Source organism: Alosa pseudoharengus, unplaced genomic scaffold (genome assembly GCF_046254945.1).
Source record: "Alosa pseudoharengus isolate Yale_2024_CS ecotype anadromous, Long Island Sound unplaced genomic scaffold, YU_APseudo_1.1 YU_APseudo_1.1_scf_11, whole genome shotgun sequence".
Lineage (NCBI taxonomy): Eukaryota > Metazoa > Chordata > Actinopteri > Clupeiformes > Clupeidae > Alosa > Alosa pseudoharengus.
In genome coordinates this window covers 5,845,288-5,865,808 of record NW_027468576.1, presented here as the reverse complement: position 1 = coordinate 5,865,808, position 20,521 = coordinate 5,845,288, and the positions used below count along the sequence as shown (strand labels likewise).

The 20,521-nt window shown below is 42.1% G+C and overlaps 1 protein-coding gene across 1 annotated transcript; it reads left to right on the top strand.

The window, feature by feature from the left end:
* The first annotated feature begins 7,826 nt into the window (after nt 1-7,826).
* Nucleotides 7,827-19,900, top strand: gpbp1l1 (GC-rich promoter binding protein 1-like 1). The gene is made up of 12 exons (XM_076277820.1): nt 7,827-8,003; nt 9,399-10,621; nt 11,301-11,415; nt 11,800-11,929; nt 13,554-13,858; nt 14,867-14,942; nt 15,116-15,312; nt 15,483-15,623; nt 16,560-16,715; nt 17,067-17,185; nt 17,500-17,602; nt 17,998-19,900. Exons 3-12 carry the CDS (start codon nt 11,356-11,358, stop codon nt 18,154-18,156), a joined length of 1,446 nt encoding a protein of 481 aa, XP_076133935.1. The 5' UTR covers nt 7,827-8,003; nt 9,399-10,621; nt 11,301-11,355; the 3' UTR covers nt 18,157-19,900.
* The last annotated feature ends 621 nt before the right edge of the window (nt 19,901-20,521 follow it).

Here is a 20,521-nt window from a genome sequence, read left to right as displayed (position 1 = left end):
GCACCAGATCAACTTGTTTATTCGTTTGTGTGTCTCAGGGTCTCACTTAAAGCAACATGCAACAATTTGCCATTTAAGGGGCTGTATATTCCAGAATACCACATAGACCAGGGGTCGGCAACCTTTTTTGCCTGGAGAGCCACTTTTACCAAATGTATATATTTTTTAATCTCAGAAGAGCCACATAAAGACAGTTACAAGAAAAAGTTTGGATATTTAACGTACAGTTACTTTCATTCAACAGAGGATTTTTAAATACATTTTCTAGTTTTAATGTGCAAGTAACTTGAAATGTAAAGTGGAATGACATAAGTATGGGCCTTAAAGGACCTCACTGAATATGAGCCAGACAGACTCCAAGGCCATCACCAAATCTAATCTCTGGTAGGCCTAATGTTCAATTTCGCCAATGATATGTCAATGGAAATTGAGTGTTAGCTGAGTGTTGTTAGCTATGCTATGATGTTACACATTGTATTATATTACCCATAGCATATGACTATGTAACTATTCTGTAAAAACATTGTAGCCAAACACACTGCATAACCAAAAGTTACAACAGCTACTTTCCCATTTCAGCCTTGTGTTTGCGCTCGCAAGCTGTGGTTGCTGACGTTTCCTTTTTGACATTTTCCTTATCTAGCCTAGCCTACAGCATGCGCACACATCAACAATAACAATTAAAGTGTTCTCGTTGACTGAAATGGAGGGAAATCGGTGATTTTGTTTGATATTGACATGGCAACGAACTGCGAATGTAACAATATTGTGCAGGCTACGGTTACGGAGTCAAGTGAGGTGGAAAGTTATAGGCCTAGGCTAAATTACTTAGATAGACCTACAATATTACATTTTGAAAATGAACAAACTAAAATAAAATACATTTTAATTAAATACTCATTAATTATTTTCAAGAGCTGAGCCGCATCAGAGGGATCAAAGAGCCGCATGCGGCTCCAGAGCTGTGGGTTGCCGACCCCTGACATAGACACTTCACTGACACTGGGTTCAAAGCCGATCACATCTTGAGTTTGACATCAATGGCCATTGTGTGAATATGTGAAGTCATATTCCTGAAAGGGTTGAAACTATCATTGCATCATAGGACCGTATTTTTGGCCGCTGTTTTTTTCCCTTTGTTTGTCCGTTTGTTTGTTTTATATTTGACAATATCAACATTAAACTTGATAGTAGCCCACTTGGCTGATAGGGTACTCTGCACATACAGTAGGCGTCAACATGAGTGCACTGAAACTTTCTGTTACTTGCCCACACACACCAACACAAGCATTCCATAAACAACAGATTTTATTGAGCAGCACCGACAAACACAGAACTGAATTGTAATCTACACCTCAGCAGCGAAAGAGTTTGGTGGAAGTGTGAGGGGATAATTATGAACGCCGCACAGGGAAACTATGTTTAGTCAGAGTTTTTTTTTCCGGATTTTTTTTTTTCCAGTGATTTTGTGTCAACGATTCCCGGGACACTGAAAGACCGGGGTGCACGAAACTTGTTGGGCATGTAGCCCCACAAGGATGACACGGAACCATTGTTTTTCATTTTGATCCGTCGCCCCCCCTGCCGGACTGGACCCCCGAAAGTAGGGTAGGACAGACTCAGTTTTAGTATGTTGGTCTCAAGGGGCTATGTCAACCCATCCCATAACCACTCATTTGATGTATAGTGCCACCTAGTTGATTGCACGCATGCACACACACACACACACACACACACACACAAAGACACACACACACACATACAGTAGACATGTAGGCATAAGTATGCACGCACATGCACACACACAGGCAGGCACGCACAGACTCACACACACAAACGCACACATAAACACACAAGCACACACACGCATGCACACACACACACACAAAGACACACGCACACACATACACAGTAGAGATGTAGGCATAGGTATGCACGCACATGCACACACACAGGGAGGCACGCACACACATAAACACAATCATGTACATTCACGCATGCACAAACACACACGCACACACATAAACACACACACGCACAAACACACATAAAAACACACACATGCAGGCACATGCTGTCACACACACACACACACACCATTACCCCCCCACACACACTCACAAGCAAACACACACACACAGAGAAACACACATATACACAAAAACATACGCACATGCACCTACTCATTTACAGACACAAAAGTTGCAAGAGTAGGGGATGGATGAGATGGAGACAAATTGACAAGCGTGATTTATTTTTGCGGAGAGAATGTGCAGGACTGAATGGCGGTCGTATTTTGTACCGCTTTGCGGTATAGTTTACAGTTTTTCTCGATTGCTTTGATGCACTTGAAATGAAACTGGGATCCACTTGATCTTGACCTGAACCTTCTTAGCACAGCAGAAGTACTCTCTTGCAAATGATTTAAAACATTTTCATTGTTTCACATCCTTTTTCAAAACATTTAACACAGTTCTCACACAAAGACTCCTTTGGATTAACTGTGTGTAAATGGAAAACATTTATCCACAGCTAATAGATATTGCTTGCAAACCTATATGAACTTAATGTCAATGTGTGAATCTCTTTTGCAATTCTTCAATCAGCAATCATTCATTATTCATAAGAGATACCATGTCTGTTCTGTGTTGCTATTTACGAGTATGAATCTAAGGCACTGCATTGCCTATTTGGTGAAGAAAACAGTACAAAAGCTGACAAGTCCAGGTGTTTACTGTAGGTCTAGTTCAATGAAAAATGACAAGTTGTAGTTCAGTGTGAAATGTGTCTTGTCTAGGTGCTTACTGTAGGTCCTACATGTCAATGGTAGTTACATCTTGGGAGGAATAAATACAATTCATTTGTACTCAATACATTTTGTCTTTTCATAGTTTTTCTGATGACAAATGAGAAGAAATGGCACAGACATAGCAAAAATGAAGGCTGAAACTCTTCATTTTGAGAACGGTGTTTTGCATTTTGTTGGGCAGTGTATAATAAATGTACAGTTATTTGTTTACAAGTTGTATTGTTTGATGGCAAAATCTGCTTTTGCTGTGTGCTTTGAGAGTGTTATAGTCATTTGCAGGCAAAATGTGCCACTGTTTCGGCCTGCGTGTTAACTGTTTTGAAAATGTGGAGTTTGAGTTGACTGCTGCATCAAAGCAATTAAGAAAAACTATAATAATGTTGAAAGCTTTTTTTGTTTTTGATTTGTAGGAGCCACACCAGCCAAGCTCATTACGACTCACACATGCATAGCTGAACAACCTCTGTTTATTTTCTACACCAAACAAAAGGGTATCGCAGTTAAAAAATGCAACAATTTGCCACTTTCTATGGTATGCTTTTATCAGGCAACTAGTTTTCCCTTCATTTTCAAATTCATTTCAATTGTAGGCCTATGGAGCATGTGAAGGAGAGATAAACACATGTACTATTCCCACCAGCCACCCAACATATGTTGTGTTGTTCTGTGTTCTGAGCTGGAATACACAAATTGAAAGCAGACATTGCTGACTATATCGCCATTACCTACCAAAGATTACCTACCAAAAGCTGCATTCAAGATTGAAACACTGCACATTTTCAATTTTTCTGATTGCAGCTACCAGACAAGTTAATGTATTTTAGTGCATTGTTCAATGTTAGGTCTATGTCACTAAACTGTTCTGAGGCAGTTCAAGCAGTGCCCAACATGGAAGCTGCTTCAAATGAACTTCTCTCCATTCAAGTCCTACGGAGTGGCTCTGTATCTTACTGTCTGTGGTGTCAACGTGCAGGCTCTGGGTTTGTGACCAAAACCCCTTACTGCTGCTTTAAAGTTAAAGTGCAGTTTCAGATATACTAACATTAATGTTGTTGTGTAACAATTGTTTTATAATTCCATCATTGGCAATAAATAGCAAGGCAATGGCAGGAATAGAGAATGGGGGTAATGATGTGTACTTGATTTTGTTTGCATAGTGGCATAGTGTTTGCATAGTGGCAACACCATGCAATCAGTGGTCATACTGCTATGTGACAGATTCTGATTCTGATTCTGGTGGTGCATATCTTGCCATTTGGCTGGAAGAGAAACATAAATTTAATTAGCTATAACCTTGTAAACAACTTGAGACAAAAAAAGTTTTTTTCTCTATATAAGAAATGAATTGTTGAAGCAGTATTTATGTCAGTGTTTTCGTGTGGACGTGGCCGTAGACTATATTTATAGAATATAGGCTACATGCTGCCTCTTTACTCAAGGCCCTGGAAAAAGTCTATCACTGCCTGTAGATTTACTGATGGCTATAGTAATCACCATTGTGTCTTTTATGATAAAGTGGGTTGGCCATCTTTAGTTGGGTCTGCACCCACCCACTTACTAAGTGCTCTCATAAAGGCCTATGTTACCCATTGGCCACGGCGCTCCTCCAAGAAACGTTGTCTGGCACTACCGCAATCCAGACTATTTTCCTTTGGGATGCCCCAATGGTAGAACGACCTGCCAAGTGCCACCAGAGCAGGGGCATCCCTTAGTTTAGTTTTTTTTATTAGTTTATTTGTCAAGGGCCATGCACAGTTCGAGCCTGTGCATGGCAGATGTGCATAGCTATTCAGCTAATTTACATCTGTGGTCCCTGGGCAAGGGGGATAAAAGGACAATATAGACAATACAGACAATACTACAAAACAGATAGAAACCACAAACAACATAACAAGCATTACATAACATATAAACCAGTATACAAAAATATATAAATTCCATGTTATAGAAAGATCAATGACCACATAGTTGTTTTGTCTTCAGCCAAGTCTTTAAGGACGTTTAAAAACTGCTGAGACTCTCTCTGTCTTCAAGAAGGAAGTTCTTGAAGACCCAACTATTCCAAGGGTACCTCCTTTCTTCTCTCCTCTACCACTTTCTCCTTGTGCCACACATTGACTAGGACTTACAATGTCAGCAATCCTTTTTTTTTGGGGGGGGGGGGGTTGCCTTTTCATTTGGATAGGACTGTGAAATATGACAGGAAGCAAGTGAGTGATGGGATCAGGAAATGACTGCAGGCCATATCAAACCTGGGTCACCGTGGGCACTTGGACCCAAATGTGGTCCGGATGCTGTAAGTTGTGCCACAGTGCCCCCTATAATGTTTGCACTCTTATCCTCCAATAGTATTGACAGATGCAGTAGTCATTCTTAGTATCTCTGCACTGTATGCTATTCTGTAAGTCGCTTTTGATAAAGGTGTCTGCTAAATGAATGAATATAAATGAATCATGCCCTTCATGCATTTCCCTGTCCTAGGTTGACTCTCGCACTTTGTTGTACATTGTTTCATATCAAAGTGAAGCAATGAGTTATCAAATTCTGTAAAACTGATACAATGTTGTGAATAAATACTTAATTCCTGTTTTCTAGGTGTACTGTAAACCACCTCAGTTACACAAATATAATAATGTAGATGATTGTCTCACATATATTGTGCATTGCAGAATCTTTGTATTGTGATATCATGCAATGTATCTTCATAGTATTTTATTGTGAGTAACTATGTGATTCCCTATACTCATAATCTTTTATATATTATTATAAAATATGTAAATAATTATAATATTTAGTAATTATTAATTGACATCTGGCCTTTAAAAGGATACCATGACAAGATCAATAAGTATGGGTATGAAGGTGGTTGATAATTGATAATGTACCAGCCATTGACCAGGCAAGGCTGTAGCCTATCTATAGGCTGGTAGGCTATATCACGCAACACGGCACAACAACCACGGAAGCCATGGACATGTTGTTGTTCCTGTTATATCTTCTACAGTCTGATTGGAGTGTGCTTTCTTAAAGTGAAATGGTTTAACATTGATGGATGGATTACTGAATGGGTCTACCAAACCCAGGCCAAGGGCTCAGGGGGCCCTGAAGCCCAAGACTCTGCATGAAGTCGACTATGTTCTCCACCCCTGATATCTGAATAGGGCCCCTCAATCCAATAATTCTGGTTATGTTGTGATGTCTTAATAGGGGACCTCAATCCGCTATGGTTATGCTATGTATGATAATCATGTGTGATAATTCAATATAAGGACAATCAGACCGTACCTAACCCAACATGCCACTCAGCTCCTAGTACAGATCATGGTTATCTCATGCCCGCTGCCCGCATCAAATTCAAGTCACAAATGCTTGCATACAAAGTGTCCCTCTGTCTTCAAAAAACTCTTCCAAGAATACCTGACAACCTCACACATATGCACTTACCATGTTCTTCCCTCCTCTACCTCCTTCCTCTCCACTTCCCTCTCTTGGACCATACCTTGACTAGTATTTAATATGTAAGAATGTCTCCTATCCTCTAGCACTATTGACAGATGCAGTGGTAATTCCTAACAATATCTTCTCTGCACTGTAGCTTAAATGTTATTCTATTGCTGAGCAATTCCACACAAAACTGTCACATCCATAACGCCAACACAATGCCATGGTATTTAGTTGCCGTTATGGACGTGACAGTTTTGTGTGGAATTGCCCTGCTGTAGCTGTAGCTCTGTAGCTTAAATGTTAAAATGCTTAAGTGCTATTAGCTTAAATGCTATTCTATTGCTCTAAATCGCTTTGGATAAACATGTCTGCCAAATGAATAAATGTAAATAATCATGCTTTGTATTTGTCATCTTTTTTTTCAAAGATCAAGAATTGTTTTGTTTGTCACATACATAGAATGCATAGTGAAATGGCATTTAGCTGCTCAACTTTCCTGTGTAGAGGTGTCCTGAGCATATCACTTACTATTTATAAGGATAAAAAAGAAAGATTTAGAATAATTTAATAAAAAGGTTGAGAGAGAAGGGGGTAAAAAGTGCAGTGTGTGTAAGTGCAGTATGGCAAGTACATGTAATGTATTTTAAAGAGCCTATGTGTTCAGGATGCGGATGGCTTGGGGAAAGAAACGCCTTTCTGTTTTAGCCATGTGAGAACAGAGACATCTGCCTGACCTCAGTGGTTTGAACAGTCCATGGTCAGGGTGTGAAATGTCCTATATGTCCTAAATATTTTGGGGCCCTTGTTTGTACTCTTTTTGGATATATATCTAGCAGGGTAGAGAGAGGAATCATTCAAGAGTCATTATTTAAGAGGTTATTTTCAAAATGTTCTTCCAGACGACCATGCCTCTGGACCCCCTTAGCTTAGCTGAGTTACCAACTTTCTGAGGCAGGCAGAACGTCTGTGCCCAGGGGCCCAGTGGTTCATAATCCATCCATGGGCGCAATGTTCCAAAATTGCAATCAGTGATTAGATTTTTTTTTTCTTGTGGGCCCACACATCTTGTCATAAACTCATAAAATTGTGATATCCTAAGTATGCTATTAATGAAATATTGCATCATATAATTGAATATGCTACATTTTCTTCCTGAAAAAGGGACTTGAACTCCAAATTTGATAGCATTCCACCCATACACCCGTTACATCCATAAATCTTCAGTTGGCCTTCGAGGCTATGTTGTAGGCTATCCCACCCAATTTAATTATGTTGGCTAAGGATTTGTGAGTATCAGGAGGGGGAAACAAATGTGGATAGCCTCAGAAGTGAATTGTTTACAGTAGCCATTGATGGATTAGCCTACCAAACAGAGATTATAATTTTTTAACGCATTCTCAGAATTAACTTTGCAGAATGGTATCAACTAATTGAAGGAGCTATATCAATGTCCTCGAATCTGTAATGAAATTCTAAAACAGAGAACTAACTTGAGAACCATTATGCAGGGGAATGTTATGACGCGTCCATGGCGCTCTGCGATCGATTAGCACGTCTGGGGAGAAGTAGACAGGAACAGGGCAGATTGACTGGAAAGTCGGAAAGAGTGCGATCTCTAAACCCAAACAATTAAAATCCTTCAAACACGACATTTCGAAAGGTTTTATTGCAATCTGACCACAACTTCGTTTTGTTCATATCCACATATCGGATTATTGCATTTTGCGAGAGCGACAACTGGTCATAGAAGGTATGTTTGCATCGAAATATTTATCCCTCTCCGCCAGTATGGCTCTGGTGCTGCTAGGGAGCCATCTTGCAACAGTTTATTTTGCTCAAGCTGGGTCTTAAGCCATCTGGCCAGTCAAGTATGCCTGTGTTTACATTGTTGGTTGGTCGATTTGTCATCATATTCGTTCGTTTGTCCAATATAGTAGTGTGTATTTACGATGAATCACTCATAGAATGCAGATTTAACTATTTAAGTTAACACAACATAAACGGGTTGGTAAACTATGGTAGCAAGCTACATGCTAGCAGTGTCTCGCGAACGGCCTGCTAGTACTCCTAGCATAGCAGGCTACGTCGTGCTGCTGGCTTACAGGCTAACTTCAAGTTTTCTCCTGCATCGGTAATCAAGTCTACAAACACGCGTCGTTTAGTTGTAATTCATGGACATTATTTTGATTGTGGTGGATGGATGACAGCTTTGGTATCACAGTTATGCAAGTCATACTGCACACATTTGTTTCGACCGAGCAAGGACGTTGCTTGACAAGCCTGCTAGTTAAGATAGCTAGCAACATATCTTTGCTACTGGTAGGACGTCATCTAACGATTACTGCCCACAGCGTAAGCTAGTTCAGAGCGCTCTTTTCTGTGCTTTTATAAAAGTTTAATTAAAGCTACATCTTTCCATCTATATTTGTTGCGGGGCTACTGTTGAGGCACGTTATAGACTACTTTAGTGGGCATATTATTGCACCAAGAGTGTCTGGTAGCCAGCAGAATAATTTAGTTTGCATTTTGCAAGTATCTGATCGCGCTAGCTAGCTAAGATTGACATAGCTCGATGGCTAGTGAAGTTGCTGCATACATTGGCTAACTTAGGAAGTCGGGCAACGATAGCATTAGATCTTATTTAATGCATTTTTAGACATCTATAGATATTGAAGAAGAGCTGTTAATGTACATAGTTAAGCCATATTACCAACGCAGTAACGTTAGAACGTCTTAGAAGGGTTCTAGTCAGTCGTCAAGCCAGATAAGTTCACGTTAACTCGTGTTAACTGTCTGTTAAGTTACTGAAGCTTCAATTAACCAGCACTAATATCGAGAGCAATTAACAATATTGACAAGCGTTAACATTTAGGTCGTGTTAGCTGGTTAAAGTGCTGTGGCCAACTGCGTCCAGACGATTCATTCTGTCGATATTTTGACAGGTTGTGAGTTATCAAGATGTGACCGTCGACATAGAATTGACTATATTATTTTAACTTTGCGTTGTGTCTATTCCAATTTGACTAAGTATTTCATAATTTCATATTTCAATTTGAAAACACTGCTCTAACATCCATCATTATATAAGCCTAACAATATATTATTTTATAACAAATGTCTTTCCTTCCTCCCTTTTTTCTTGCAGAATTGATCTGCAGAATAGCAGGAAAGAGACTGTTCTTAAGCCTGAGGATCCCAACATCCCAGTTTTACCAACTGACACTGTCTACAAAAAGATATCAACTGCGTGGTGGTGCTGATTACATTTCCTCTTTCAAAAGGGAGATAAATGTGTGGCCCATCGAGTGTTTACTGGTCTAGGCCGTATTTCAGTTGTAGTTTTTTGCCACTGCATTAGTGAGTAATTTACTTGATGAAGCGTGTATTGAATTAATGAATAGGGACATTAGTCATATTTGGAGACCCAAGCATAACATTGGTCTTACAGAAGAAATGTTCATGGCTGTGAACGGCATGTGTTCTTGAAGATATGTCAGAATCCTTCATGTCACAGTGCTCCCAATTATCCATTTTCTCTGTATGATAACAAATGCAAACACAATGTTGGTCAAATTATAAAAACACCCCTGCCTTGCTCTTGTGATGTGACACATCGGCTACCCTGTTTTGCCCCCACGTGACTCCCTGGCTGTTTTGATGAGGTGAACTCAGGCCTTCGACCACTCTGTAAAACAGCTCTGTGTGGTACACCCACCTCAACCCCCTGGTTTTCTGTGCTTGTGCATGTCCATTGATTACAATGAGCTCGTGACAAGGAGGATCCCCAAGTGTCAGAGCAGGCACATCGTGCTGCTTCCAGAACTTTCAAAACTAAAAAGAAAGAACAACAGACTTTCCGAGCCATTGAACTGGCGAGGTTCCCCATTTTGAGGACATTTGAGACTGTTAAAGCCTCTATAAACTACCCCCATACAAAGACACCCAACCCCCCCTGTCTCTACAGACCTGCATGCACTCTCTTATCAGCCTTTCTCTTGATGTAAGGCCAACCTGGAGGATCACCAAACTACCACTGCATATCACTTGCTCTTCCATCGCCGCTTCTTATCCTTCTCTTGTTGGTCTTACCAAACCAAGGAGCTAGTTCCTCTGTTCAGAGCTCAGTGCCCAAGCTGCTGCTTAACGCTCCTGTCCCAAACGTAGCCCTCTGTCATCCACCACACCATCCTGGACACTGGAATCTCCGTGAGGCCAGGGACTGCTGTTGTCCTCGGCCGATAGGTCGCTCACCTCCAGGAGGAGCCTTGAGGAGCGGACCAGCACAGCTCGCTGCTGAGACAGGGCCTAGTGCGCACATAGAGAGAGATCTGAGGACGGCCACTGGAGTTCAGAGCCTAAGACTCTGGGGTAAGCAGCTGCTCTCACAATACCACTGTACAGTCAGACACATTTTCCAAATATGCAGTGATCCTCATGAGCATTTTGTTTGTTTTATTTATTATTACATTATTATTATTATTATTACATTACATTTAGCAGACACTTCTTGACCAAAGTGACTTACATGTCAGCTATATTACAAGGGATCACATTGTTCCCGGAGCAACTTTAACGTTAAGTGCCTTGCTCAAGGGCACAACGGTGGAAGTCGGGAATTGAACCGACAACTTTCAGGCTACTGCATGCTAGCCCAGCTCCTTAACCACTACACTACCACCGCGGTTTTCATCATTTACATCTTTGTGTCTCCCCCATAAGCCATATATAAGTCCTTACATCAACATTTCCCATGTATGTAGATCATTCTATACTGCGTACATGGACACATTCAGGCACATCTTAAAACTCAACAGAGAAAAAAATGCTGGTCATGGCCATGCAGATCGAGTAGCATGTGTAACACACACATCACATTCATCAATCTATTGCAGGTTATTGTACACAGCTGGAAAACTGGAACTGCCAAATTGATCATTTGAACTGGCATTAGCAGGATAATATCCATTCTCATACTCGTATCCAGTCTCCTACTGATGTCAGACTTTGAGCTGTTGTGGTTCTCATCACTCTCATTTGTGGTGATCAGATCCTGGCCATGAGGTTTGATGCCTCGCTCCACTGAAGGGAGACACTGGACCTAAATGGCGCAGCATGACTTTGTTCCTGCCTGGCTTAACTTCTCCACGCCTCAGCCTGCCAAGGTGAGACTCCCGGGCCGGTCCCACAGCACACACAGGCTTAGTATTACTGATGCTTAGTTTAGGGGCCTCATACAGAAGATGTTTGATGGTGCAATGAATACTCCCTTTCCCCCTAATTAACAGATTGATAGCAAAGTTTTCACGTCCAGGCAGTTGCAGTCATTTTGTTATCTTAGAATGAGGGAGTGGTATGTGTTTGAGTGTGTATGTAGGTGTGCGATTACATGTGACTGACTCTATAAGTGTGTGTGTGTGTGTGTGTGTGTGTGTGTGTGTGTGTTATTGTGCAGATCCGTTCAGTTGTGAATGAACGTATTTGTTCATCTGAATGAAGTGCACATGTGCCGCTGGTGACTAATCTTTGATTACATGCTTGTGTGTCAGTCCCCTGCAGCCAACCTTGAGAAGCATGGAGAGCACCTCCCCCGAGGAGACCACCGGCCAGGGGGGAGCCGCCGAAGACACAACTCCTCTGATGGCTTCTTCAACAATGACCCGCTCCGTGCTCCCGCAGGTGGATATGCACACACGCACGCTTCCAATTGCTCTAGCTCTAATTCTAGTGTAGATTACTACAGGTGAGAGTTTTGCAGTAGTAGGCCTACTAATCACAATTGGGTTCCTACTGATGGAGAGAAGTGAGAAGGAAACACATGAATGTTTTTAGATACAGTTGTTGTGTGTGTCCCCCCAAATTATTATTATTATGCAAAAAAGGAAAAAGATTGTCTGGGAAGTTTGGGTTTTGTTTACCATGCAACATTCATGGCCTTCTCCTGGCATCTGCCTGTGATGCACTGCACTGCTTCTAGTTGGTTTTAAAGGTGGTCCCCTCGCTCCTTATGCTGCAGATGTTGTGGCTGGTGGTGTAAACTATCTACCTCTGTAGCACCAGTACTATGTGCAATAAAAAGTTAAGGCACAGACCTGATGTACTCTTGCATTAGGGCTGGGCGATAAAACGATAGCGGTATGTATTGCAATAGACATGTAATCGATATCAATAAAAAATACGTTCGATAGAACATTCGATAATTAAAAGCAACACACGTACACCTCCTGGCTTACGTTGTCCATAAATAAATAGGCTAAATATATCTTGCATTGTAACTAGTATGTGTAACTCTACCAGACTAGGCGATAGAAGTAGGCCTACCTCAACACACTCTCAACAAGTCCTTGCCCTGTGCACTCTCTCTCTCTCTCCCTCTCAACAGGCGCATCCCTCCTCAGCATGCACATGTAATCCAAACATTCACAATCGTGCAAGACGACTGGCTAAACTGCTATTAAATCCGGTTAGCATCATTAGCACACTGCACGAATTTGTTCAAAACTGTTGCATTCAAATTGACTGCTAAATTCTAATCATCTCAATCCCGATGCAAATGGATAAACTAGCAAATTAAGCTACTTTGTTTACTATATTTCCATGCATCAACCAGTGCTTCTTTTCATTCAGACTTATATGCACACATATTTATTTGAGTGTTTTTCATGATTGTGTTATTTCTTTTCCCTGTTTGCTTTGATTGATAACTAAGGTGACTAAAATCAGAGGAAGGTTAAGTTTAAAATAAAAGTGTTTTATTTTTCTTCTTCTGGTCCTTATCTGAAATAGATTTTTTTTTTTTTTTAAAGTCAATAATTATCGATATCGACTGATATGAAATACTTATATCGTGATGCAGTTTTCAGCCATATCGCCCAGCCCTATCTTGCATACAGGCATTTTTGCATATACATACTCTTGCACACATGCACACATTGCAAGCACTTTTCTTATGTGTATGCTCATGCTGCATTAATCTGGGTGACTAGACAGTGGCCACTTCAAGTCATAATTGTAATGTTTGTCTCTAATATTAAGGGCCCTTATTTGAATGATGTTGCACAGTCTTGAGTCTAACTAAAGTTGATTTAATAACTAGGCAAAATCAATTTGCTAATTTAATTTAACCGTGGGCAAGACTTTAACTGCAAACACTGATCAGTCAGTTTAATGCTCCCACATGCCGCATGATGGCCTGTAGGCCCCGCCACTTTATAGTGTAATGTTGTGGAATTGTTTTTTTTTTTTTTTATTATTATTGTTATTATTATGATGTCTGACTTTTTTGTTGATTCTTGCTCTCCAGGGGATGGGTGGCAGCAGCCTTCCCTGTTGAGGCATGATTCGGTGGACTCGGGCGTAGCAAAGGGTTCTGGCGGTGGCCTGGGGAGTGGGCAGGGCTGGAAGGACTCGCCCGGCTGGCAGCACCATCACCAGGGGCGCCATGGCAAGCGTGGAGGGGGCGGAGGTGGCGAGCGTGAGCGGCAGGGAGGTGGCCACCGGCAGCGCAACGGAAACTTCCACCCTCCACGCAAAGGCGGGCCCTTCCAGGACCGCTACTCCGACGAGGAGCGCAACGAGGACAAACTGAAGTTCGTGGAAGAGGACTTTGTGAGTGAGCTCTACATGCAAACAGACATCCAAATGCGCTCAGGCACATGTTCCCCCCCACAACTTCATAGCACTTAGATGCACACAAACCTAGTGCTGGGTTTTAAAACTTGATACCAAAGTAGGCCTGGCAAGGAGAACATCCCTGTATCACCCACATGAGATAGCTTGCTTGCAAACCTTTTTATGTTAGGATTTTGCATTCCTTTTTGTTTGTTAGATTGTTTGTTTTTGACCAAAAATCATTCTTTTTTGCAACCATTACCGGCTAGTTCCAGCATCTAGAGAGGTTGTTGATAAAAAGATCTAAGGTATATGTGAAAAGAAATTTGCATTTTAAAAGCTGATTTAAAGATGGAATTAAACAGTTTGAAGAGAGAGACATTGTTGGAATTCATGACCTCATATTCTGTACAGTATTCAAAGTGCAAGGTTGCAAGGAGCACAGTGCAAGTGGATCTTTTGTTGGTGTTGAGCCAGCCTAGTCCTAGCTTGTAACTTGTTGCCTCACATGATTGTATTGATACCGCAGATCGCCATATCCTGAGAAGCTTTCTAACTATCTTTAGTAATAGTTTGTGGGTGTAAGTTCTGATAAAAGTCTGAATCAAATCAAACGACTTCACAAAGCACACCAATGATATGGCTTAGGAGGATTGTTTTTCACTTCTTGTTTCCTTTGTAGTGTTTGTATATGTGCTCACCATACAGTAGTTTTGAGCTCAAGCAGAAGTGTCTTTAGAGGCAAAGTTTACTTGTTAGTCACTACATGTTTGCTCCAGCTATCTCTGTTGCCACCCGCATTCCTGTGATTTTAGACACTTCAAACACCTAATAGACTCCTACATTGTTGCCAAGGCTAAAGCTGAGTATGTTCAACAGAAGCTATGCAGCCAAATACAAGGCCATTCAACTCACTGACTTTGTGTGTGTGTGTGTGTGTGTGTGTGTGTGTGTGTGTGCGTGTGCGTGTGCGTGTGTGTGTGCGCGTGCGTGTGTGTGTGTCAGCCCTCCTTAAACCCGGAGACAACTGGAAAGCCAGTGAGCCAGGCTCGTGCTGTGGGGACCCCTGCCGGAGTTTGGGGTAAACGGCTTCATACTGCTCAAATTTACATTCTTATTAGAATCTTAGAATAGAGAGGCAATTAAGTGGTCAAACTTGCAACTTGGCATAATCATAAGTGTTGTCATTATAAACATAGTTAAAAGTAGAGTTGGTGCAGCCCATTAAAATGGCATTGTTTTTTTTCCCCTCAGAGAATCCCCCCAGTGCCAACAAGCAGGTGTCTAAGATGCTGGTCATTAAGAAGGTGTCTAAGGAGGACCCCAGTGCTGCCTTCTCAGCTGGTTTTGCCAGTGCTGGCCCACTGCCCACCAACGGCACCAAAGTGTCCATTGCCGGACCCAGTGTCTACAAGAACCTGGTGCCCAAGCCTGCCACAGCTCCCAGCAAGGTACAGTAGGCATGGCAGTCTCAGTTTCCACAGATACCTCTCCAACATTTATGACTTTCAGTGTCATCCCTGAGATTTTCATATGTAGCCTAGTGGTAAGAATAAGCTATAGTTTATACGTAGCTTGCAGTTGAGTAATCGTTGTCTTATTGTTGCTTCTGCCCCAGCAGCCTGGTCCCTGGAAGCCCAATGGAAGGGAAACTAAAACGGGTTTGCATTTCTCTGGCCGGGACTCTGCCTTCTCAAGCCCCGCCGCTGTGACCAAACCTCTCCCCCCTGTCAGCGCCCCAGTGCATGTCACCCCAAAGGAGGTGAGGAGGACACTGCTGGTCACACATGGCACTAGGATGGCCTTCTGGGCCTGCACACTTTTCACTTTTGCAGTAAAACTGACCATTTTCATCTGAGGTCATTCTAATGTGGCAAACCTCTGTCTCATTAGTTACCACAAGTTAGGATTGGTGGAGAGATTTTCATTAGCCAACAGTTATCATATGCACTTATATCATGTGTCACTCATTTGATTGGACTTCATTCCTCAAATGACTGTTGGAATGTTACTATTTTTGGTACAAAGCATACAGATTTTCAGCCATGTGAGTTTGTTAATGTCAAGCAAATGCTCTGTTAAGGAGTGAGGCTACATTTGAATCTGAACATAGTTTGTTGCCTTCAGTAACACTACGAACTGCCACTGCAAACTAGATGATAACCCCTGATAACTTTCTTAATGTAAAACCAAGTGTCAAGTGTAATTATGTACATTAGCCACAATAATATTCTTATTTGGAATGAGCTTGAGTAGGAAGGTGCTCTATGTATGTAGTACAGCGAAGCACAGTCGAGCAGAGCTCTGCTTAGCTAAAGGTGGAGGCAAAAGCCTGGTAAAGGCTGAAGAGTTAAGCAGTTTCCTGCAGAGCACACACTGTCCAAAACAACCAGATTATGAAAGCAGGACTCTTAAGGGTACTGACAGAAAGTGTGCTCTCTATCATGATACGGGTACATTCCCCCCCAAGGGTGTCCCTAACCAAAATCCTACTGCCCTCCCAAGCATGTTGAGACTGCTTGTATCACGGCCAATATAAACAACTTATTGTGTTGTGTACAATTATTATTGGGAAAGCAGCCATTCAAGAGATTAGTGTGGGTTTAATTTTTCCTCTCCCTTTCCCCCCTTTTTCTTTGTGCTCTCCGTTCCCTCTCCTCCTCTTCTCTCTCTGTGTTCTGTCCGTCCGCCCCCCCAGCCTCCCTCCAGCACCACTCCTCCCATAGACATCACCCCTCCCCGCCTCAAGCTGATGCGCCGCAGCACCGACCGCAAGAGCGAGTTCCTGCGCGGCCTCAAGGATGAGCGCAACGGAGAAGTGGGCGGCAGCCACAGCCCTGGAGTGCCCACCGAGGTCAGACACACACATGCATGAGCATATACTGTACACACACAATACACGTATAGCTGATCTGTGAACATGTTCAGGTGTCTTTTGCTGTGTTTGATAAATTGTATAGATCAGATAAGTAGATGATGTAACGGTTGATCAGTCCGCAGTGATGGTCTCCTCTCCAAAAGACTGCAGAGCTGAGCCAAGCAGCAGCAAATCTCGAGGCGTTTCGCAGGCGTGTTGGTTGGCCTCGGGTTCTTTGAGCTATTTCTGGAAGCTGTCTAATAATGCAGGTGTGGTGTCCCTGTTGATTACTGGTCGGCCGTTTTGGGAAGGGTTTGAACATGTACCTGTCATTGCCGTGTCCCACAGGGAGAGGGCAGCACCCCAGAGCCCAAGGAGTATGGAGAGGGACACGAGAACGGCATCTCTCACTCACTCAGTGACTCGGATACCGAACATCTGTCCAGCTCCCTGGAGGCAGAACATCGGTGAAGAATGCAGACAGACATACAATCACTCTCTCTCTCTCTCTCACACACACACACACACGCACGCACACACACAGTTGTATTAGGTCACATTCCATGTTAAGGAAACAAGGAATTTTTAATACAATTTCAAAGTAGTTTAGCTCAACATTGCCTCACAGTAATTGCCCAAGTGTAGATTGAGGTTTTGCTTCTGCTATAATAAAAAGTGTAGTGAACGTGTATTCGTTTGATATACATACCACCTTCTCACTGGTTTGAGCTGTGCCTTTAGTAGAAATTTGCTGACCTCTCTGCTTGCTTGGCCCTGATAGGCTGCTGAAGGCCATGGGCTGGCAGGAGCACCCGGAGAATGATGACAACTTCCTGCCTCTGACTGAAGATGAACTGAAGGAGTTTCAGGCTAAAACTGAACAGGTATATGGAAGCTTTTATCTTTCTTACTTGGATGCATTTAAAAGGATGCTATTAAATGTAACTAACTTGGACAGCAGTACAGTTATGTGTGCATTTTCTTTAATTGCATATAACCCTTGGGCTTTAAACCTATTGCCTTGGCTTTAGTTGGCTTGGTTGTCCAGAAAAGCTCCAGATAATGGTTGGCACAGATGAGCAATATTGCACTGTATTGGCCTTGACTGTGTGTGTGTGTGTGTGTGTGTGTGTGTGTGTGTGTGTGTGTGTGTGTGTGTGTGTGTGTGTGTGTGTGTGTGTGTGTGTGTGTGTGTGTGTGTGTGTGTGTGTGTGTGTGTGTGTGTGTGTGTGTGTGTGTGTGTGTGTGTGTGTGTGTGTGTGTGTGTGTGTGTGTGTAGCTGAGGAAGAATGGACTGGGGCGCAACGGAATGCTGGTGAGGCCACGGGGTGTTGCCATGCCACTGGCCTGGCGGAGCCCGGTGGAGACAGGCCTGGAGGAGGGCTCCGAGTCGGAGACGAGTAGCAGCAGCCAGACGTCTGACGACGAGGGCACCTAACGAGGGGAGCGCCTCTTCCATGTCCTTCCTCCCACTCACACACCACCTGAACAACCACCCATCCCGCTACCACAGTCTCTCGCTCTCTTCCATTCACACTGTTTTATTTAAAGAAAAGAGAGAAAAATGGATGAAAACAACAAAAATAGATCTCATGCACAAGAGACATCAGTCATATCCCAGATAGAAAAAAATAACATGCCATGAGTCATCCACTCATGAGGGCAATTTTTGTTTTCTTTTTCATCTTTCCCTTTCCTCTTGCCCATTTTCTCCTTTTGTTGTCCCATTTTTCAGGAACTTGAAAAATATGGAAAAAAAAAAACAATGTATGAAAAGTCACACAGCATCTGATTTTTTTTTCTTGCTTGGGGAAAACAAAGACTAACTCACAAATAACAGCAACTATAATCCTGATTTAACATGAAACAACTTCATCAGAATGTTCTTTTAAGGAAAAAAAAAAGAATAAATAAAAAATGGCTTTGACACCTTTTTTGGCGAAAGCAATTCGTAGTGTTAGTGTTGATAAAACAATCATTGTGAGCCGTTGCCACCAACGAAGCTCCCAGTCCCTCAAGGAACACAAGTCTTTCACCATCTACAGCAGTGATGAGCTACCAACCCCCTCCAACATACACACTTATACACACAGTGCACTGTCTTATGATGCACGGCAGCTAGTGAATGAAAAAAAAATAGGTGGACGCTCTAAATCCTGGTCCTGAAGGACCCCTCTTTAAGCCGGTTTTCAGAGCAGGTAGTCCATCATGGACACAGCTGGAACCCCATGACACCTACTGGTGGTGGCTATTGAGAGATAGTTGGATGATGGTGCTTTGAAAACCAGCTCTGTGTGGGGTGTGCCTCAGAGCCTGGGTTCAGATGGAGGAAGGCTGATGCTTAATATTTAACTGGAACATGCAATGTTCGGTGGAGGTGTGTCCTTCTGATGATGTGCTGTTTACTTCAACATTGTTTGGTTTTAACGTCTCATGATTAAAAGACGCGCAACATGTTCTTTTCTCGTCTCTTGTTAGAGAAGTCTGTTTTCACTAGAATTATTTCAGCACCATGAAAAAGATCTCCTGTAATCTTGTGTTTACAGCTGCTCCTTTCTGTGTAATCCGAAAACAATTCTCAAGCAAGCACACCGATCCTTACATTGTCTGAATGTAGCCAGTAAGGGCTTAGCAGAGTGAAGAAAGAGAGCAAATGCTTTATCTTCAAAGGCGACGGTTAGTCAGCTCTGGTGAAACATGACGTCTCGTGTTTTGATTTTTTGGCATTAATGATTTTCTGATGGTCTGGGTCAGACAGAGGAATACTGGGATGATGCTTTGGAGAGTGATTCGAAGTTTTGTTTACTTGATACCCAATGACAAAGAGAAATGACCGAAGGTTCTGAATTTTATGACTTTCAACCCCATGCCCAACCCAGTTTCCCTACTGCTGTTTTAAAGGTGTAGCACCATCTTTCTCTAGTTTCATGAGGGACTGCTGTTGTAAATTATGGTTCACCAGATTTCTGCTTTTGTTTTGGTACCTCTTTATTTCTGCTGATAGGGCATAAACGGCTTATCACACACTTAAGGTTCTTTGTTTTTGGTTTTTATTTTGGTACAGCTGTATAAAATTCCCACATTTACTAGTTTTGTTTTGCATTATTTTGTTCCTGGAGCCTTGATATTCAGGGTGGATTGTAAAAAATATAAGAATAAAAATTGTGAGTTTTGGAAGATTATTTTGATAACATTATTTGCAGATTTGAGAAAATGATAAAGGTGTCGTGTATGGGGGTTATCTGTGTGAGACGAAGACAAACAGAAACTACTGCATCTTGGAGGAAAAGACAGAATAAAATTGTAATAAATATTTTGCATCAGTTTGCCAAACATGTCTACCCTTTCGTTGAATTTCAAAAATTACACTAATAATTTTTGTTTTCATGCAAGCTATACATAACTCTGTTGCTAAAGCTTTTCCTGGGAACTACAGGACTTTTATTATTAGTGTTTCCATATGGTCATCTCCCCACCCTTTTACTTGTTTGCCATGTTACCTGGACAGGTGATAAACATAGTGACTGTAACTAACAAACTAACTGTCACCCTTAGCAGGCATTGTAAACAAAAAGAAGGCAGAAAAGGTGACCGGGATCTTGGCATCGCTTTTAACTAGCTCAGGTCTTTAACACAGCTATGCCCTTTATCCACCAGTGAATGGTTTCTTTCAAACCTGAGAAGTTCAGTCAGCATCTGTGAGATAGTAAATTAAAGGGACATCTCATGTAGTTAATTAGGGGTCTCACAAAAGGCCTATAGATGTGGGATTCAGAGGAGTTCAGTTGCCGTGACTGCCACAT